Source organism: Oxyura jamaicensis, chromosome 4 (genome assembly GCF_011077185.1).
Source record: "Oxyura jamaicensis isolate SHBP4307 breed ruddy duck chromosome 4, BPBGC_Ojam_1.0, whole genome shotgun sequence".
Lineage (NCBI taxonomy): Eukaryota > Metazoa > Chordata > Aves > Anseriformes > Anatidae > Oxyura > Oxyura jamaicensis.
This window is the reverse complement of record NC_048896.1, coordinates 71,820,761-71,839,997: the sequence shown is the minus strand read 5'-3', so window position 1 is coordinate 71,839,997 and position 19,237 is coordinate 71,820,761. Positions and strand designations below refer to the sequence as shown.

Below are 19,237 nucleotides of genomic sequence, written 5' to 3'. Positions count from 1 at the left end.
GTGTGTGTGTCCTACTTATCTGACAGTTGTGAGCAGTTTTTCACTGTAAAAAAGTGCTTCCATCTCTATTATTCAAGTCCCTACACCTTCAAATTGGGTGGCCTTATTTGTGCAAAGTAACTGTATGAGGTGAGAGAGTGGTCCACAAAAATAATTAGATTTTAAAGGCTGGTGAGAGGTGTATTGCTTTATAAAACAATATACTGATTAAATAGCTAACCTCAAAGATAACATTCATTTTAAAAAAGTCTGCATATGAAGAGAGAGAGAGAGATTCCTGGCCCAGTTGCTGGGTTTGTACGATGCATTTGGTGTGATGAGTTTTTTTTGTCTCAGCTAAACAGCTGGTGGCCAAGCTACAAGCCAGACCGGTATCTGCCTTTAGTGTCACAACTCCAGGAGGACTTGTTTTAGTAGTCATGCTTGTCCTTTTCCTCCCGCTGGGTTTCACATTTCTCAAGAATTCACTGAGGACCCTCAGAATTGGCCTGGGAGTGACTGCAAAGTGTTTTCCAGCAGCTGGTGCTGGGAAGAGGAGCAGTAGCAGCAGCGGTGGCGATGCAGCCGAGGTCTCCATCCAGCAGGACACAGGGCTGAGTTGGGGTGGCTGAACAGTAACCGAGAGGGCTGCTGTGGTGCAGGTGCAGGCATCTGGCTCAGGCTGAGTGTGACAGGGAATTCCCTGTTCCCCAACTGCTGCATCAGATAGCTGCTTTTATCTCATGCCTTGGCTATATGAGTAACTGGGGCACGGGAGGGAGGAATAGCCTACCCAGAGCATGCATGCATTTAGTGTGGCTCTGTGTAGATTACAAGGTGCACAGCTGGGTATTCCTACACTTTACTTACAGAAAAAAAAAAAAAAAAAATCCCACTGTCCCAATAGCAAAAAGACTGAATTTTGAGCCCAGTGGGAAACACAGAAAAAGTATTAGTTGCAGGAAGCATTGTTTTAATCTGAATTTCATAGATACATGTTTAGCAAATCTGGCCTTTGGCTGGTTTTTGTCTCTGGGCTGTTTGCTGAAGAAGAGTTAGATATTTAGAGCCTATTAGCTCCTTTTTAAAAATAAATTAAACTCTTAAGCAGAATTTTGAGATGAAGCTTTGGCGTCTGTTTGTTGAATCAAATGAATATTAAAAAATTCCTAGCAAACCACAAATAGTTACATGGGAAATACTAAAAAGAAAAGCAGCTGAAATGTTTCCAAACACATTTTTAAAATTTAAATTTGTTTTTATTTTACAGCTTCCTTCAGAAATATTCTGTGTGGGTTATGCTCAATGTTCAAAACCAATCAACTTCATCAGAATTTTTTGCTTTATTTGCCACCCATTTCTTTAAAGATCGAGTGAATATGAAAATAATACGGCATGTTTGTTATTATCATTATTTAACGCAGCTGTGAGGTGGCAGCCACTGATACCAATGAGACGTATGTTTGATTCAAGTCAGCTGTGTGCCAGTGTGCATCCGGACCTGTTTAGTGCACACACATCACAGACATGAGTGCAGGCTGCTAGGTTTGTTAGCAGCATAATCTAATTGTTTCACTAATGTGTATAGATAGTTTGCAGATGATAGTGGTGGAACGGGCTGTGAAACTATTGCCCTTTCCCTTTCCACTTCCTCTCCTCTCACACCCTCAGCCTTTACACGGGGAGCTGGTGCCAGTATTTCTCATCTCCCTCCGGCTCTCTGGGGTTGCAGTTAGCCAAAGAGCTGGCAGGTTTACTGCTGATGTTTCTTCTTCTTCTTCTTTTTTTTTTTTTTTTTTTTCTTTTTTTCTTCCCAAGCTAATTACAAACAGCCTCATTAGTATCTTGTTCTGTGACTTGGTCAAATTATGATTTTTTTCATTCTGCGAGGTACTAGCATTGAGTCCTTTATTAGGCACTGATCACCTGTCATTAAGGCGACTGAGCAGGGATTCAAGCTGTGCTGTCTTCCTGAGACTCTGGAGATAGTGCTGACTTCTGAAGTATGGGAAAAATAATTTTGGTGGCATTTGTTTATGTTAATTCTGCAGTCAGCACACACCTTGTTTTGTTTACTAAATATCTTCTAAGGACTGATGATTTTGTTTGTTTTGATTGTGAGACATGTAAGTGTTAGTCCCTGTGAGGCTGCTCTCTGAATTTGCAAACTGATAAAACCTGTAAAATGTGTTAGCTGGAAAGATCCTCTAATCTGGTGAAATGTTGGATGTATTTAGCTGTTGAATGAATGCACATCTACAATATGAAGATTTAAAAGCCTTTTATAGGGATAGTTACAAAAATAATAGACCGTAGATAAATGCAAAATGATTGTGTGCGTAAGGCCACTGAGAAGTTGTGCAAGATAGAGTGATGAGTAGGAGAAAAACAGCTGTTCGTAATAAAATTGATATAATCAGGAAAACCTTTGGTTGATTTTTCCCATCTGGTCACTCCTGTTACTACAAGCGGAAGGAACAAAGAAAGGATTTTGTTTGTCTGAGGGCACTTACAGAAGAAGCAAAGCTCAACCTTATTGGAGTGTACGGGAGTTGCTGGCTGCAGACAGTAGCACCTTCTCCAACTCTAGTGCAGAAAGGACCTGCACAGAGCTGAGCTGGTTCAGGCAAAGCTAGTTCCCTATCAAGAGCTGAGTGGCTTAGTTTACACTAATCTGAATAGCTGTTGGGATGGTTATTATTGCCTTTGGATCAAATAATACACGCCTAACTGAAAAGGAATGAGAAACCAAACTAGAAGCTCAGGCGATATTTAGCTAGACATTACTTTCTGCTCCTGAGTGGAAATATTTTTTCTTACTCTTAGTGTACAAAACTGGGCAAATCAGTGTAAATGTGCTATTGTGATTGTAATAGCAACATGGTCAGCACTGAGAGGAGAGATGGTACGTGGGGGGCCGCTGCACGCCAGAGGTGTTTGAAAGGACGTGAAGTTGAAAGGACTGTGAGCTAACATTAAGCATAAAGAATAAACATTGTGTATGCTCTTCTAGTTTCATCTCCTTCGCACAGCATTGTGACAGCTCACCTAAATGCATCAGCTTGGATTTCTGTTGTTTATATTTGTGGTTTTGTTTTTTTTTTTCCTCATTTTCCACATGTGGTTTATTTCATCAGAGTAAATCACCCACAGGAGTTTATGGGTACTGTGTTGTCATGTGTTTCATTGACTTTCCCTGGACAAGTCTTTAAAAAGACTTTACCTTTCATGTTACTAAACACCTCTGCTCAGCTTGCTCAACTTCTAAAAGGTTATCTTGCAAATTGTTATAGAAGAAACAAATGGCAGATTTGGGCACCTAGGGGTAATGGCCTGCTTTTAGTTAAGAGCTCTGCAAAAGACATTACCATCTGTTGGTGATGTAGCAAGGGACGAGCATATTTTTTAATTCAGTTGGCCTGTTCAATATCACTTCTTAACTTTGGCTATAGACAGGGCCATTCCATTTCCTCCTCCTCCTGCACAAAGCTGGAATGAATGTTGTTATCTGAAGAGCCAAAAAGAATGCCACTAAAATGTGAAAATCGGTGGTACTAATGCAATTACTCTGCAGTTTGTCTCTACCAATTCTTGCTTCAGGTCCCTCAAAAGTGGCCCAAATCAGTTTTCTCGTATGGCACTAAGCTTTAGAGGATGAGGGAGAAAATGGCACAACTGAATCAGGACAGGATGTGGTTTTGTGGAGCAGTTCAAGAAGCAATTCAAACCTAGATGGAGGGAATGCTAAACAGTATTCAAAAACAGGTTTCAGTTGTCCAAATTTTCATTTTCATTTGCTGTCTGGTTTAAATTGTAAGCCCTGCTACGTAAAAACAAAGTCTTAAAGTAATGTATCTGGTTTTAGACCAGTAACCAAAGACCACAAAGTAACTTACTTTTATTAGTCTTGGAGAAAATTCTAGTGTTTGCTGGCTTGTGGTTTGGATGTGAAATGTACAAAATATTTTTTTTTCTGATGTTGAATCTGTATTTTCATGTTAATAGACATCCAATTTAGTTCCATTATATAATGATTCTTCGGAAAAGCAGTAAGAAGAAACAACTAACTCTTGAGACATAGTTTGGTTATCCTGCTTAATTTGTGTTAATGCAAATGCCTTGAGTAGTTTTACAGTGTCAGCTCATGAAGATAGAAAAGAAACAACTAGAATAAATGTTGTGAGCCCTCTTGTGTTCCTAATGTTTGGACAAACATCGGTTTTGCAATTTTTGGACTCAGGAGCTGTGCTTCTCTGTCTGGAGATAACCTGCATCAAAAGGATTTATGTGTAGCTCCAAATGGCTAAAGGACTTTCTGTCTGCAACTTCATTTTTATCTTCACGTCTCCTCTTGTTTTAGCCCAAGTCAAACTTTGAGGGAGCAGAGAAAGTTCATGCCCAGACTTCATTGGAAAGCGATATGCACAAAATGTATGTGATGCAACACCATGCAACAAGGACACCTGCCCCTGCTTGCCCTCCCTTCCTTCCCCTTTACACCTTTCCAGCCATCCACCATGCCAAGCAGCAGCAGGATTATCTTTCTCCTTTTTAACATGCCTTTATTAAATTCCTTTGCTCCCATGTAGGTGTTTGGTTTATTAAATGTTTGTACCCACTGCTGTTGTGTGGCTGAGGGAAAAATACCTCCCTTTATTAATGATGGGTAAAAATCTTGGTATAAAAGGCAAAGAGGGATGAGTATAAAGAAGTATCGCTGCAAGCTAATGGGGAGAAAACCTCTAGCAGTTCTCTAAAGCATGGAGTCAGAGTGCAGAGTGTGCAAAAGGCTACAAATGTGCTAGACTTACAATTATTTGGCCAACCTTTGCAGCGGATGATAAAAGCAGATGGTTGGAGAGTGTGCTGGTATTCCTGTCTTGGCTAAAAAGAGCCAGCTCAGATACCTGGTGCCTCTCGTCATGTACCAAAACAGTAATGGTAGGATTGATACCAGAAGAAAAATTACTTTTTAATACAGATTAACTGGCATAGCTAAGTCAGGTGGTGGCTGCAAGTGTATCAGCAGATCAGTCTTGGCAAAGTAACCTTGGTTTTCCAGTGGCTTCTCCAGCTCCATGTAAACACTTTCATATTCTGCTCATAGCCCTGGATTGAAAAGCTAGGAGGTGCATTCACAAGCACTTCAGAAATTGCATTGTCTCTCTCTGTAAGTGGATGTTTTCATGAAATCAGGATTTTTTTTTTGTTGTTTTTCCCTTCTCATGTAAAGTCTTAAACACTTGCCCTTAATTCCAGATGGCAGGTTGTTATCAGACAGCTGTTCCTGGTACCTTGCCACAGGTGACTGCTTCTTGCAGCCTAAGCTGGGCAATATTTAGAACAAGGGATTTAGAATTTGCACCTATCAGAGTCAGCTGGTTACGAGAGAAAAATTTAATTTTAGCCAGCAAGAAAGAAGCTTTGAATTCTTCCTGAATTTTGGCTTTTAAAACATCACAGGTGGTATTGTTTTAGATTTTAATGTGGCTTTGGTGCACCTACAAACGGGCAGGATTAAAAGGACTGTATGAGCATACGAACTGAACAACAAAGCTCCTGCTGTCATGCAAATACCTTTTCACAATAAAGTACAAGGGGAGAGAAATACGATTTCCTATAAGTGAACGCCTTCCCAAAAGAATGTTTTGCAGTGTTGTCCAAAAAATGTTGGCTGATACACAGAATATCTGTATTACTTAAATGTGTAGTAGTCTTGGTTTCTTTTTCTTCTTCTTCTCTCTTCTTCTTTTTTTTTTTTTTTTTTTTAATCTTTCTGAGTGTTGTTTTTAATTGTGCTTGTAGATGAGGCAGGGATTCTTGTTCTGGCAGGTGAGGTTATTAATTGCTTTGACCCTCTGTGAACAGTTCTGGCTCATTTTGCTGTTGGTGGAACAGTAATGTTCCTCCACATTTGGAAGCGAAATACTACTGAAGAGTGCCACATAATGTTGGCAATACCCTTGTGCTTTTTAATAGGAATAAAGTTGATGATATTTATTTGTCTTTAATTTCATTTGCTATTTGAACGATATGTGAAAGTTGAAAACAGTCTGATTTAATCAAAGTAGTAAAGTAACTTAAAGAAATTTTATATTACATTTTATATAGTTGTATGAGGAGTGAATTAATGAATAGTTCCAAGATCCTTAGGTGGTTGTTTTTATTTCAGATCTGGGAAAGGTTGCTGTCTGGATGTGAATTTCTGGAGGTGTTTGGAAAACCAATCTGCGGACAAAGAACTTTAATCAGTCATGCTTTTTCCTTTCTTTTTGACAGCTGAAAATTGTGAATTATTTCTGAAAAGTGCTTTGCTTTGCAGCACTTACCATTTAAAGATACCTTGCAGTGTTGGGTCCTGACAATGCTGCAGGTTTATTGTAGCATTGAAGTTGCCTCTGGAGGCGACGGTGTGGGAGAAGCATGAAAATGTTCATGGGACAAGCCTGATGTCTGACGGGAAAGTGGCCAACTCAAAAGATTTTTGGAATTGTAGAAAGGTAGCAAATGTTTCGAGACTTGCAGTTCTTACTGTTTGGATTGGAAATGTTAAGCATGTTTTTAATAGGGTCCTTTTCCACTACTAAAGCATTACAGTTGAAATAATTACATTCCTTTCAATCCATTTAAGACCTTACATGGTTTCCACTAAGAGTAAAAATAAAAGTATCAGCAATTAGAATGGTTGTTGGGTTTTCTTCTCTCTTCAGGAATCTATTTACTACAAGGCTAAATTGACAAACTTCGTTGAAGGCAATTTCATTTATTCCTCTGTCTGTATTTGAACCAGATGCTTAATCTTCCTAGTATTCACACAGCACTAAATAGGGAAGAGACTGAGTGCTTGGGTAGCCTGTTTGTTTGATAACGTGAGGTTGCTCGATCCGTTCCTTGCTCCTTGGTCAGGTTTGTTGTGGCCTTGGTGCTTCTGGAGCCGTCGCTGCTGGCATGCTGCATAATGGATGAGCCTGAACTGATGGAGGCAGCAGGTGTTCTCGCCATAGAAAAGAGCAGTGTTTGTTATTGTTGTAAGCATCATCAATCCTCCTCCCTTTCTCGCTCTGTTCTCAATGTCCTACAAACAAAGACTCCCTGTATCTGGAGCAGCAGGGGAGAAAATAGCAGCAATCTACCCTGAGAAGCATTGCCGTTTTGTATCTCAGGGGCAGCCTTGTAAATGGATCCTGATTTGATGCTCTCGATCTCTAAGTGGTGTGTTTATCATTGCAGGGGGACAACGATACTGATTTATGAATTATATTCACCAGAAAACTGTATCAGTACCTATGTGGAGCTGCCCTATTCTAGCTAAACAGGATGAATGAAAAATGTCTTTCAATTCTAGTGCTCATTACACACTGCAAGATGGCCATCTCCTTTGGGAGCAATCTGCTGGAAGATAGGTCTAAATGGTCTTCAGCTGGGAAAAACGTAATTTTAGGGGGTTGGGAAGAGGAGGAGAAGGAAGCAAATGTTGCAGAAGTCAGGGGAAAAGGAGGTTCTCTTTCTTAGTTTTGTCTAAGCTGGCCACTGCCCTAGGAAGTGCATTTTGAAGAACACACAGTCATTTGAAACCATAAAGTACTTTGTTTTCTATTTAAGGCAGCCAAGTCTACTGATGAATCACGTCCACTTTGAAAGACACTTGCTCAAAAACATGAGTTGATTCTAGCTGTTCTTAACTGTTTCTCTAGTCTGGAGCAGTAATGGCAGCTGTCATTTCCTTCTGCAGGGCTTCTTGGGGTGTAGGACACTGGAGGCATAGAGCAGATTTGAGGAGAACAGAAAAAACAGTTTTCTTGACTAGAAGAAGCTTCAGTAGACTTTCCATTTTGGTTGTAATGCCATTGTACTTTGGAGAGAAATGGCTGTTCTGTTTCACCATACCTTTCTATTCCTTTACTTTCTCATCTTTGCTTCTTCCCTTATGGCAGCATTCCCTTTGTGGGTGTGTCATCCTCTCCGGTTTTCATATAGGGTGTGAGGGTAGAAGAAGGGGGGGGGGTTCTATTGCTATATGATAGGTAAAGTGAATCAGAGGGTCTTTGAGAACCAATTACTGCCTGTGGGTTGCAGTATTACCATGTCTGCTAGCATCTGGAGATGCGGAGTAGCTAGGCATGGAGGTGGCATTTGCAGGGCAAGCCCTCTAGCTCAGGCCCCTCTCTGTCCAACCTGCAGCATCCACTCGTAGTGGAGCCCGACTTAGGGCTGCGTTTTGCTTTCTGAAGAATGGCTCAAGGGTTCACTGAATGCTCACTGACTTCTGTGGGTCTTTATCTGGATGGACTTTAGACCCACACTGCGGCTGTGTCCCCAGTCCTGTCCCTTTTTGCTCCTGACTGGACTCTATGCATATACCCCAGACCCAGTTCATCGATTTGCCACGTCAGGTGCTGCGAATGGGCCTAGTTACGACACCCGGCTTGGCCCGCCATGCTCAGGCCCCATCAAGGAGGACACGGCCTGCGCTGGGCGCACCCCCAGCTGCTGCGAGCCCTGAGGGAGCAGCAGGCCCTCGCTGCTCCCCACAGCACGGGGAACGTAGCTCCACCCTTGCTCGGTGGCCAAATGGTGTTTAAAAACTGGCTTAGCTGGAAAAGCTTTCAGAGCCTAAATGCTTTCCCTTAGCTTGTCTCTATAGAGGCAGGAACAAAAGCACACTTAGCTTAATAACAAATCTACTTCCAGAGTGCTACTAATGAAGGCCTTGAAATTGTATGGCCGAATTAAGGTCAGCCTTCTTTCTGCAGGAAAGGGGATCATTTTTCTGCATTCCATGGTTTTTGAAACGCACATTTTTTCCTGTTTAGAAGCTGGTAGTTCTGTGTTTTTGTTTGCAAGTGACTGAAAAGTTATGGCACGCAGTTCTGTTACTGCTGGAGATCCTGCCAAGTGATGACCCAGAGTTTGGAGGGAGCATCCAAGGAGCTCAGATACTGCTCTCAGAACTGTTGTTTTTCCCTTTTCCCTTTTACTTGGAAGGACCAGTGTTTTGCAGTACACTGACAGTAGATAAAGCTAAGCTTTTCAGCTCTGTCAATATAAAATGACTTATTTCCCACAGACAGTTTCTTGCTTTGCTTGCTCTGGGCTTCCAGGCCTATTGTCAAGAGAATCAGGTCAGATCTTAAAATGTCTCGCTAAGCTGTACTTTTATATATATATTTAAATTAGAGACTGTAAATGGGACACTTTACATATGGAATTGTCTTGATATGACTTTAAATTTAAAAGCTTCAAGGTAGACTGGTGCCTAGTGATGCTCATCAGTGGCAATTGAGAGGCTCCTGTGAGACCTAAAGACATAAAGTGTCATCTGTAAATGGTTGGTTAAATTCACTAATGGTTGGCTCAGGTGAACATCTGATTTCTTCAAAAAGGGAAGCTGGTGTCTCCTGGCAGACATTTTTCATTGCGACTGCTCAGTAATTACTGAGCTCTGGTAGTCTGTCTGTTGACAGAGGTTAATGACAAGCTGAAGTGCTTCTGGTGTTGGGCCTCTATACTTGCAGCTTCTCGTTTTCCTGTCTCTGTCCAGCTTTACGTGTGTGCAGTCTTGAAGTTGTCTGCCAAGATGCATGTTCCCGGCACAAAGCAATGCACTGGTGTCAAAAACCTGCTTGTCCAAAAGTAGCAGAATGGTTTTGTAACACATACATGCAGCGATAATATAAAATAGGTTAGAGATACTGCAGTGATCCCTTCATCTCCTACAGAGCTGTTGATCTCTTCATTGCTTTGAGGCAGAGACAAGACGTTGAGCTCAGTGAGGAAGCTGCTACTTGTGTTTCGCTCCGTCTCTGCAGCTGTAATTAGCTGACACACAGTCCTGAATCGGAAGTGTTTAAAGCCCTAAATTCTCTAAAGCTGGAGGAGAGAAAATAGAGGGTTTTATTAGCAGCTGTTTCGGTTTCAACATGTAAATGATGCAATGTAGCATGCATTTTGGAGGAGTGGTTTTTCAAGTGTCTGTGAATTTGCTCCTGTGAGATGCCGCAGGCGGAAAAGGGCGTTACAATGCATTTGGAGTGGGTTTGAGTTTTGTCTGTTAGCTCCTTGCCCTTTCAGTGATGCCCAGAAACCTGATTTCCCGTTCTGTTGGACAGTTGCTAGTGTAAGCAACCAGAGGCAAAGGAAAAATTCTTCAGGCGTTTTCTAAAAAAGCTTTAACTTTTTTTTTTTTTTTTTTAAATAAAGTGAGACTGGCATTTTAGGCTGCCAGATACACTGAGTTCAATAGCCAGAGCCCGAGTTCTCTCTCTATCAAAACCAATTCCACCTTTAAGAAACATCACGCTAGGGAAACAATAAAGGCTAAATCAGTATCTCTTGCTTTGGAGAGTAGCTCACTATGCAGACTTTTTTCTGCATGCATTGAAAGAGGGACAGTAGGAAGGCAATGCAGGTGTTTGTATGTGGCAAGTCCTAGGGAATCATAATAAAGAAGCTGGGAAATTCGTAATAATTTCTCTCAGCCTTTCATTTTTCAATGAGCAGACTGTTTAGCCTGGTTGGGTAAGAAAATAACAAGACCTTGGGGAAAGGTAAGCCTGGAAGGTGTTCATGAGAGCTAGTAATTATTAGTCATCTGCTCCTCTTCCCTTCAAAGGTGCAGCTAGGAGCTTCCAGGAAGGACTGGTTCACCCTGAAGTGGAATGGGCTGTGCAGTAGTAAAAAGGGATTCAATTTACCTAGTCAGCCGCCAAAAAGATGACTCCTCCAGACGTTGAAGTGGAGTGAGGCCAGGCTCTGTGGGAACGGCTAGGATTAGCTTAAATGAGGGCCTCGGATCAAGGAGGTGCATCCCGCACTGCTGTCGTGTGTGTGTTGCACTTGTTGGGCCTATGTGGTACGTGCTCCTCCCGATCTCTGCTCCTCTGACCTGCGTGGGGTTGCGTGTTTAAAGAAAGCAGTACAGAGCTAAAGAACATATCATTATGCTACCATCAAATAGAAATTATTTCCTTGAAATAATACTTCATTCCTCCTTATTCTCCCAAATAAAGGAGGAGGATAAATGGCAAACATCTGACTGGTAAATCTATGTGCAAGAGCCTGCAACCCCCCTTCTTTAATTCATGTTAAAACTAAGAAATAAATGATGGATCCCACAACACAGGAAATAAGTGTTTCCTGTAGATGCCTTATTTTTTCTTCTTTTAAGTAATAAAAAGAACCCTGAACTGAACCACTTATTGAAACCAGGTATCTTGGAGTGTTCTGTCATATCTGTCAGCTGGTATCTAATTCTGATAATACTGCTTGAAGTACAGATAAGAAGCTGGTTACCCGTAAGACAACGATGGACTAGCAATTTATTGACTGTCAAATACAAATTTGATGTAACAGATGACCTGCTGCTAGGTGAAGCTTTTGGGAATTGCGCTGCAGCCAAGAGAAGTCTGATGGAAGTAGCTTTTTAAGTTCGTTCTCACTACTCTTTGCTCTCCACAAAGCGTTCAGCCTTTAATGAAATGTTTTCTGTCCCACCCTGCCCCTAAGGGAAGGCTGCTACGTTTGGCAGCACACCTGGGCATGTATACAAACAGAGCTAGGGAGGGGAGATTAAAAAGAAGACTGATTTACTCTATCGTGAAATTTTAACACTCCTTAGCAGTTTGCCAGCCAGCTGGGATTATACTACCAGATGCGCTGGCAGAGATGTGTGCGGCTCTGTGTGATCATAAATCCAAACAATGTATGGCAACACCATATGTATAATACTGCTGTTACCACTGCAGAATTTTTGTGCGGAAAGCTCTGGTGACGGGCAGGATTAGTGAGAGCAAAACCTTCCCAGATTTAACTTTAAAGCCTTGGGTAGGTAATAGTTGCTGATGGCCGTGGTGCGTTAAAGGGGGATCGTGATGCCTGTGCTTTATCAGCAGCAATAAGCCTCCTCTGCCTGCAGTCATCTTCTCTCCACGTTTCTTGGCCGTTCGGCAGGCAGAGCTATAGTGCAGGTGCTCGGAGGCAGATCTCTTCTCTCCGTTGGTGAGTTATGAAGCAGCGAGGGGGGATTGTCAGCAGCCCACTAAGCTCCAGGCCGAGTCAACAAAGCAATGCTGCTCTGTGGCCTTGTGATTTGTCTGGGGTGTAAGTGGGGCTCTGTTTTCTTCCTCTTGGGGAAAAATTGTTTAATAGGAGGAACGGGGATGGAGTGGGAGTTTGGTGCAGCTGTTTTACTCCTCTTTCTGTATTTCCTTTGACAGGTTAAACGAAGTACTAAGTGGATCTGTTCTTTTTAGTGTATGCATTAAGTATAAGTACGTGTGTCCATTCTTAGTATTGTTTGCTCACTAAACAAGGCGAAGGGCATGAAAAAATCAGCCATGGTGGCTTTTAGTTGTCACTGCCTTCATGGAAAAGGCACTGATTATCGCCCTATAGCAAAGAAGTCATTCCGTGTGAGGACTTAGAACTGGGTCCACCAAAGGGGCTGGGGGCATGTTTGTGTCAGTGGCATCGTTCTCCCATGTTGACACCAACCTGTCAGCTAACCCAACTGACAGCGGGGTAGTGGCAGAAGGGATTTTAGAGCAAACAGAGGGAATATGATATCCTATGTTTTATGTTATTGTTGCTAAGGAAAAATGGAGTTCCTATGAAGTGTGATAAAGAGCAAGTCAGCTCTGTGTCACTTCAAAGAATAGGATGAGGGTAAACAGCAGGGGGAAAAGGAGAACAAAGGAGACTTCAGCATGGCTAGTTAACTTTGCAAATTGCACTTGAAGTTAAATAACCAGTGTGTGGAAGATCTAAAGATAAATAATATTAAGTGCTTTCTTTACAGATTAATCTTGCTACTCAAGTGTGAAATCTCTCCCCTTACTCCCATGCATTCTTTACATTTTCAAGCTCTGTACCACAAAAATTTCAGGTGGTTCATTGCTGGCCACATTAGGCAATCTGAGCCCACGCTGTTTTTGTCCTTGATAACAGAAATTCACACCATGTTTCTGTGCTAGATTCTAGCTTCCTAATACTTGTAATGTGGCTGTTCAGGACTGGCTTATATTGACAGAAGTTTAAGAGTTTAAATCCTTCTGCTGTAAAAGCATCAAACACAGGATCCAGTGAAGGCTCTCCAAGTCCTGCTGCGCTGTCACGGCAGTTCTCTGCAGTCGTTGCCCACCAATGTAAAACAGACCTCAGCCTCATCAGTGTTGTTTAGTTCAGAAATCTCTCATCTGTTCTCGGTGAAAAAGGAATTTAATTGGCATATTTGTGTTATTAGCTCAAATGTAATTTTGGAAGTGGAGAAGTAGGAATTTGGTACTCCAGGAGTGCCTAATCCTGATGTCCTAAAAACTGTCCTATATCATCTTTTGGTGGCTTGTGTTGCCTGTTACTTATATGATCCAGTGCTTCCTATTTATATACATGTGATTATTATGGGTTAAGCCTACTTTTACATCTCTCTGAAGTAAAGGCAGTACATTTTCTAGTTTTGTAGCAGGGTGGACTTCTTCATTTAAGTAAAAGTTGACATGGATTGTGGAGTGATTGCACAAAATTGAAATGCAGCGTACCTACGTACAAAGAAAGGAACAGCATACCAAACTTCTTGAAAATCTTCCTTTTTTTTTTTTTTTTTTCCTGTCATGCTTCTCAAGCTCTCCAAAATGTGTAACGAGTGACAAAGACCTCCCCCTGCTGTGTCTATATTTTTGTTCACTGCTTTACATGCTGTTTTCAGATGTGCATCCAGCAAATCAGGCTAGCTGTTCTCAAAGTGTCGTCCCTGATGGCCTGATGTTTATTCATCTACTTGTAGCTTGTTGGCTGAGATAAATTTCACCTGAGGACAGCATCTGCTCACTAATTTGTCACCTTTTATTTTCCATGCCCTTAAGCTATTTTTCCACCAGAGGCTTTGCAAGCTCCGTCTCATGAAGGACCAGCAGCAACACAAAATGCAAGGAGAACAAAGCGAACTGACACTTGGTGAAACAGGGTTGTGTAATGTGGCACTGGTTAGTGGCTGGGTGACAGCCATGCATGATGACATAGATGTAGTGGCATGCGTAACTGCAAGGAACAAAGGAGTTAATCAGCAACAATACTGTATAGAAGAAGTGTTACTGTGTATAAATACATATTAGAGCCCTTGCCATAAGCTTGTGATGGAGAGCCAGTGTGCTGTGGTTTAGTCTCCTAATACTTCTTTTATTACTCATTTTAGCTTTAGTTTTCTGGGTTGCCAAGTGGTAGTGAAACTGAGAAACACATCCAGCAGTGAAATAATTGCCCTGGATGAAGACATTTGCAGCTTTTTAGAGAAGAAAATATCATCCAGATGATGAATAAAAATCAATTCCTTCTTACGTAAATGAAACACCATAATAAATTGTGTTTATTATTAGTGAAACTGTGCTTCACTTCTGTTCTCTATTTTTGCATTGCAGGATGACATGGAAAGACAACTCTTTTCCCATCAGCTTTATAAAACATTGAAGAAGTGGCAGTTTGTTTGTTTGTTTGTTTGTTTTTAGAAATCATTAGCAGGATACAGCTGTGTTTTTCCTTTAAGTTGCTTAGCTCTAACTCTTGGGCCCCTGTGCTACAGAAAACTACAGTGTGCTGACACTGCAAAAGTGAATAGGTAACTCTTCAGTATACCTTGCTTTCTCCTGGCCTGCCTAAATATGTTGTCCGTACCTGTGACATGGCTCAGGTCTGAATACCACTTCTCCATAGTACAAAAGCTGATGGGATAGAAATCTGCTCCTCCCACTTTCCAGTTTTCTGTACCTGGCTGCAGATTTACAGCTTTCTTTTCTCCAGTGAAGCTCAGCAATAAAGCACAGAAGCGGCAGCATAAACAATGCCCTCTGTATGCCAGTGTTTTCGGGGTATTGTCCAGCAGTCACTGGAGGCTTATTCCCAGATGTGTAAGAAGATGAACCAGTGGGCACAGAACTGTGCTCAGATCATATTCTTGACATAGGCGTGTGAAACACACCATGGATTTGTGATACCATGATTAAACATACATTTTCCATGTGTAAGCATGCATATACCTGTGTGCATATGCCAAGAAATGCTCCAAGTTCCTCTTGGAAAAAATGGTACAGCTTATTGCTCCTCTCTGCACACTTTTTTTTTTTTTAATCTTTGACATTTATAATGTCATCTTCAGTCTTATTTTTAGTTTCTAGCCTTTCTCTGATGCACTTGTTATACATTTTAATTGGCTAAATCAGGAGACTTGTAGCTGATGAATGTTTCCCCTCTGCAGCTGGAGCTTCTAGAATAGGCACAAGCCTTTCCATGCCTCATTTACTTCCAGTTCCTTTTTAAACAGACACGCACTGTTTCTAGACCTTCCTGTCTTTCCTCACCTGCTGTCAGTTCTTGTTGTACCTCTTACTAGATGAATTGTTGTTCCAGCTGTGCATTTGCATTTCACGATGTTATTCGTGCAGCCAGATATTATGTATGCAGCCTTCCTACACCAGCAGTAACAACAGCAATACCCACGGGAGAGCTTTTGGCAGGTCGATTCTTACTTCAATTGTGTTCACAGTTTTGGTACTGCTCCCTGGTGAATGCAGATGTTCAACAAACACATGAGAAGATTGACTTCCACAGCTACAACGTTTGATGTTGCTTTAGGTTGAGCAGGGAAATAAAATGACTGTCGTCGTCTTTTTTTCCTGCACAGAGCTCTTCCTCTGTGAGTCAAGTCTTTACAAAATAGCTTTTCCTATTCCTTTTTATTACCATACTCGATTCTGTGGATGAAATAAATGTCAATTTTGATGTGCTGAGTCTATCATTCATCCCAAATGCTAATGGTTACGTTGTCGTGATTCCCTTCTCTCCCAGCCGATCAAGATTAGAGATGATTCTCTATGATTAGAGATAGCTTATATGATCAGAGACCATTTTCTTCTGGAAAATTGTGTCTGGTTTCTGCTGAAGCATGAGGGCGACCCAGTGCCCTCTTCTACTTCATGCATTCGAATAAAATGTGACTTTTGACTTTTTTGGGGGGGGTGTAAAGTTTTGTCATACCAGTTTGTGGGAGAAGCTCCTTCATATGGAAAAAACAATATTCTTACAATTAAGTGGGGGATTAGGTTTTAGGCTTTGTATTTGCATTTTAATTCCAAAAAAGTGTTGTCCTCTGTCTAAGGCTGCGTGTAGCCACAACCAGAGTTTGCGAAGCTAGTACAGCCACTAATCCCGTGGGAAAGTGCCAAACTTGTCAGCTTTTATAAACTGCTGTCTTCATGACAGGAAACTGGGAGGGAACGGTCTTGTATCTGAATGGAACAGCAAGGAGAAAACTGGTACGTAAGGACAGATGTGTCCCCAAGCCACTATTCTTCTATGGTGGAGGCAACACCCAGAGCAAGGGTCTTGCTGAAAGATTGGATGCAAGCCATGAGAACTCTGTAAGCATCCGGTCAATGTTTTGGCTGGGCGAGGAGAAGACCTCCTGGAGGACAATTGAAAACAAGGCAGCCCTTTTGTTTTGGTTTGTTTTGTTTCTGTTCAGTTCTCTCTAAACATAACAACTATTTTTACATTTTTGTTGGTAATACCTTCAGCTGAGCACATCATCTGTTGAGAATGATTTGAGGATGAGTGGCAAGCTGTTGTCAACAGGGTAGTGAGTCACGCGCAGGGCTTCGGTCGTGCCTCTAGCATCCTGCACCCTCAGGCAGGATTAGGTTTCCTAGATGGCTCCTGGATGGTCCAACTCTAAGAGGAGAGCTTAAGAGCTTGTAATGCAGAACGTACCGCTGGGTCCCAGCATCCCTGCGAGGGATGAGTACGTACCAGAACTTGAGCTTCCACCAAGTTTGTGTTCATGCTCACAGCTGACTTCATGCTGTGAAATGTCATTTCATATGGCGAGGAGTATGGTGGTGTGTGGCTGAGGGGCCACAACTCATGAGAGTGCTTCCAGCTGGATTTGCTTATTCTGTCAAGGCGAGAGGTTAAAGGCCAAAAGTTCAAACCCCACACTAAATTTTTAATAAGCTGCAAAAAATCAGAAAAACCACAGTTTGTCTAAATACAGTAGTTCTAAAATTCAGACTGCATTAGGATAAAATTATAAAAACACTCTGTAGTTTTAAAAACACTGAAGTTTCATTGTTGTTTCTGGATATTCTTGCCTCTAAGCAGCATCTCTGTTAGAATCTGTAAGTGCACTGGCCAGAGCAAATAGCTCCGTTTGGTGGGTTAAATAGCTCAGTGAAATGGGAAGGAGAACCTGGTTGATGGACACAACTTAGCTCTTTGGCAATGCCTGTGAGGTTCAGATGTTTCATGTGCAGCAGATGCTTTAACTGTATGCTATGAATTGCTCTTGAAGCGCACACCTTCTAACGTATGCCACTCTTTTGTTTCCCCCTACTTTTTTGCAGCAAGTGACAGGCAGAAGTTTTGGTGAGAAAGACTTCCGTTCTGGGTTAGAAAACGGCATTCTTCTGTGTGAGTAAGTAACACTTATGGTTTTGAGCCTTGAATACATTCTTGATTATAGATGAAATGAATTTTAACGAGTATGTCTGTCGGTTTCCTTTTGCAAGCTTTGACATTGTGCATACTGGTATTTCACTGCAGCATCCGTTCAGTGCCGACGCTATTGTTATGGTGAGGATTGAAATGTGGCTTAAAGAAAACAGGCTTTGCAGAGTGCTTCCCTCACTCCACCCCAGCTCCTTAGCTGAGTTATGTAAAGTGAAAACGATGTTTGCTTTTTGGTTTCCTTTTATTTAAAAATGTTAACCACAGATTGGCGAATGGTGTTCCACACTTGCTTATAGATGTCTCCACTGCATTGAAGTGTTTTGGAGCAACTGCAGGTCCAAGTGCTGTCAAGAGCTAACCATCTGAACACCATCAATACTCAGCTGCTTTTATAGTTTCTGGAAAGTTTAGACATCCTCCAAATTTTACCTAAAGGTGTATTTGAATGATGTGTTTTGTAATTTTTGGACAAGAGATGCAAGTTAACTTTTGCATGTTTCTCTCAGTGGTTTTAACAGCGAGTTTTTGGCAGAGTCTTCCAAAAGCACATTGTGGCCTTGGATGCCAAAGCTGGTGACTTTTAAGAGAAATTTGGAAGTGTGCCCTAATGCCCCTTATTCTTTGAAAATCCCACGCAGGATGTCAGGAGTTTGGGAGAATCTGCTGACCCGAATCGTCTGTATGGACGGATTTCTTTTCCTGGGCAGGCAGGGTTGTCCCTGAAGTAGGTAACAGCTGTCTTTGCACACCAGAAGGATGACGACTGTGCAGAACTGAATGCATATTGAAATTTATGAATGAGATCTCCTGAGATGTTTAGCTGAAACATTGCAGCTATTGTTTCTTTTATACTACGAAGGTGCTGGAACTTGTGTTTTCAGCAGTATGGTTGAGCTAATATCCTGTAAGTCAACTGGAGGTAGTTTACAATAGCTTTGAAACTTAATTGTGTAAATACTGTTGTATATCTCACTGGTGTCATTAATCAGATACCTTGAACTTTAGCTGTTAAAGTGGAAAAAAGCATAAAGGAAGTGATACGATCTTGTTTGATTGTAGTTGCATGTCTTTGCCGAGGAGTGGCTTTGGGAGGAGGGAAGTAGTTGTTATTGTTGATCAAATGTTGTGTAACTCGGAAGGAGCGTGGCGTTTACCCCTCTGTACGTAAGGGTTGCCTCTTGCTCAAGATCTCACTCCCCTTCGTGTTCAATTGAAGTACTGAGTGCTGAGTCACTTCACAGTGCTCTTTAAACATTAAGGTTGAATTGTGTTGCGTGAAAAGTAAGGGATGTGTATTTCAAGATTAGATTCTAATCTTATCTGCAAGTACGCAGACGTAGTCTGATTTAAATGCTGTAGATGGAAAGCTTAACTAATGATTTGATTTAAAAAAAAAAAAAAGTGTGAATATTAGGAGGCTGTAAGCGCCAGCAGCAAGCAGGTGAAGGGACAGCACTTGGTTACACTGCTAACTTGTTCTGTGATGTTGGGCAAACTGCATTTCCTTGCTCACCACGTGCGGACCTGTGCAAACCAGTCTGAAGGGATCTGTCTCCTCAACCTCTGACCTGAGAGGTCCGTATTACATGTGGCACCTGGCAGCTGTTGGTGGATGAAATTCTAGTAGGCTGTGTAGCATTAACCAGAGCCACCACTTAGGCCTTCAAGTCTGGCTTTCTGATGATGAAGAATTTATGAGGCCAACAATAAAAGTTTGCTCCTCACTGCATCCAGTCCACTGTAAGAACTCAGAAGAAATTTGGAG

General features: G+C 41.7%; 1 protein-coding gene across 4 annotated transcripts in view; it reads left to right on the top strand.

Moving 5' to 3' along the window:
- LIMCH1 (LIM and calponin homology domains 1) overlaps nucleotides 1-19,237 on the top strand; it is a 173,805-nt gene that overhangs the window by 46,335 nt on the left and 108,233 nt on the right. For all 4 annotated transcript variants that reach the window (XM_035326214.1, XM_035326209.1, XM_035326208.1 and 1 more), the window contains exon 2: nucleotides 17,367-17,437. In XM_035326214.1, the coding sequence (XP_035182105.1) occupies nucleotides 17,367-17,437 (71 nt within the window). The remainder of the gene's footprint in view (nucleotides 1-17,366; nucleotides 17,438-19,237) is intronic.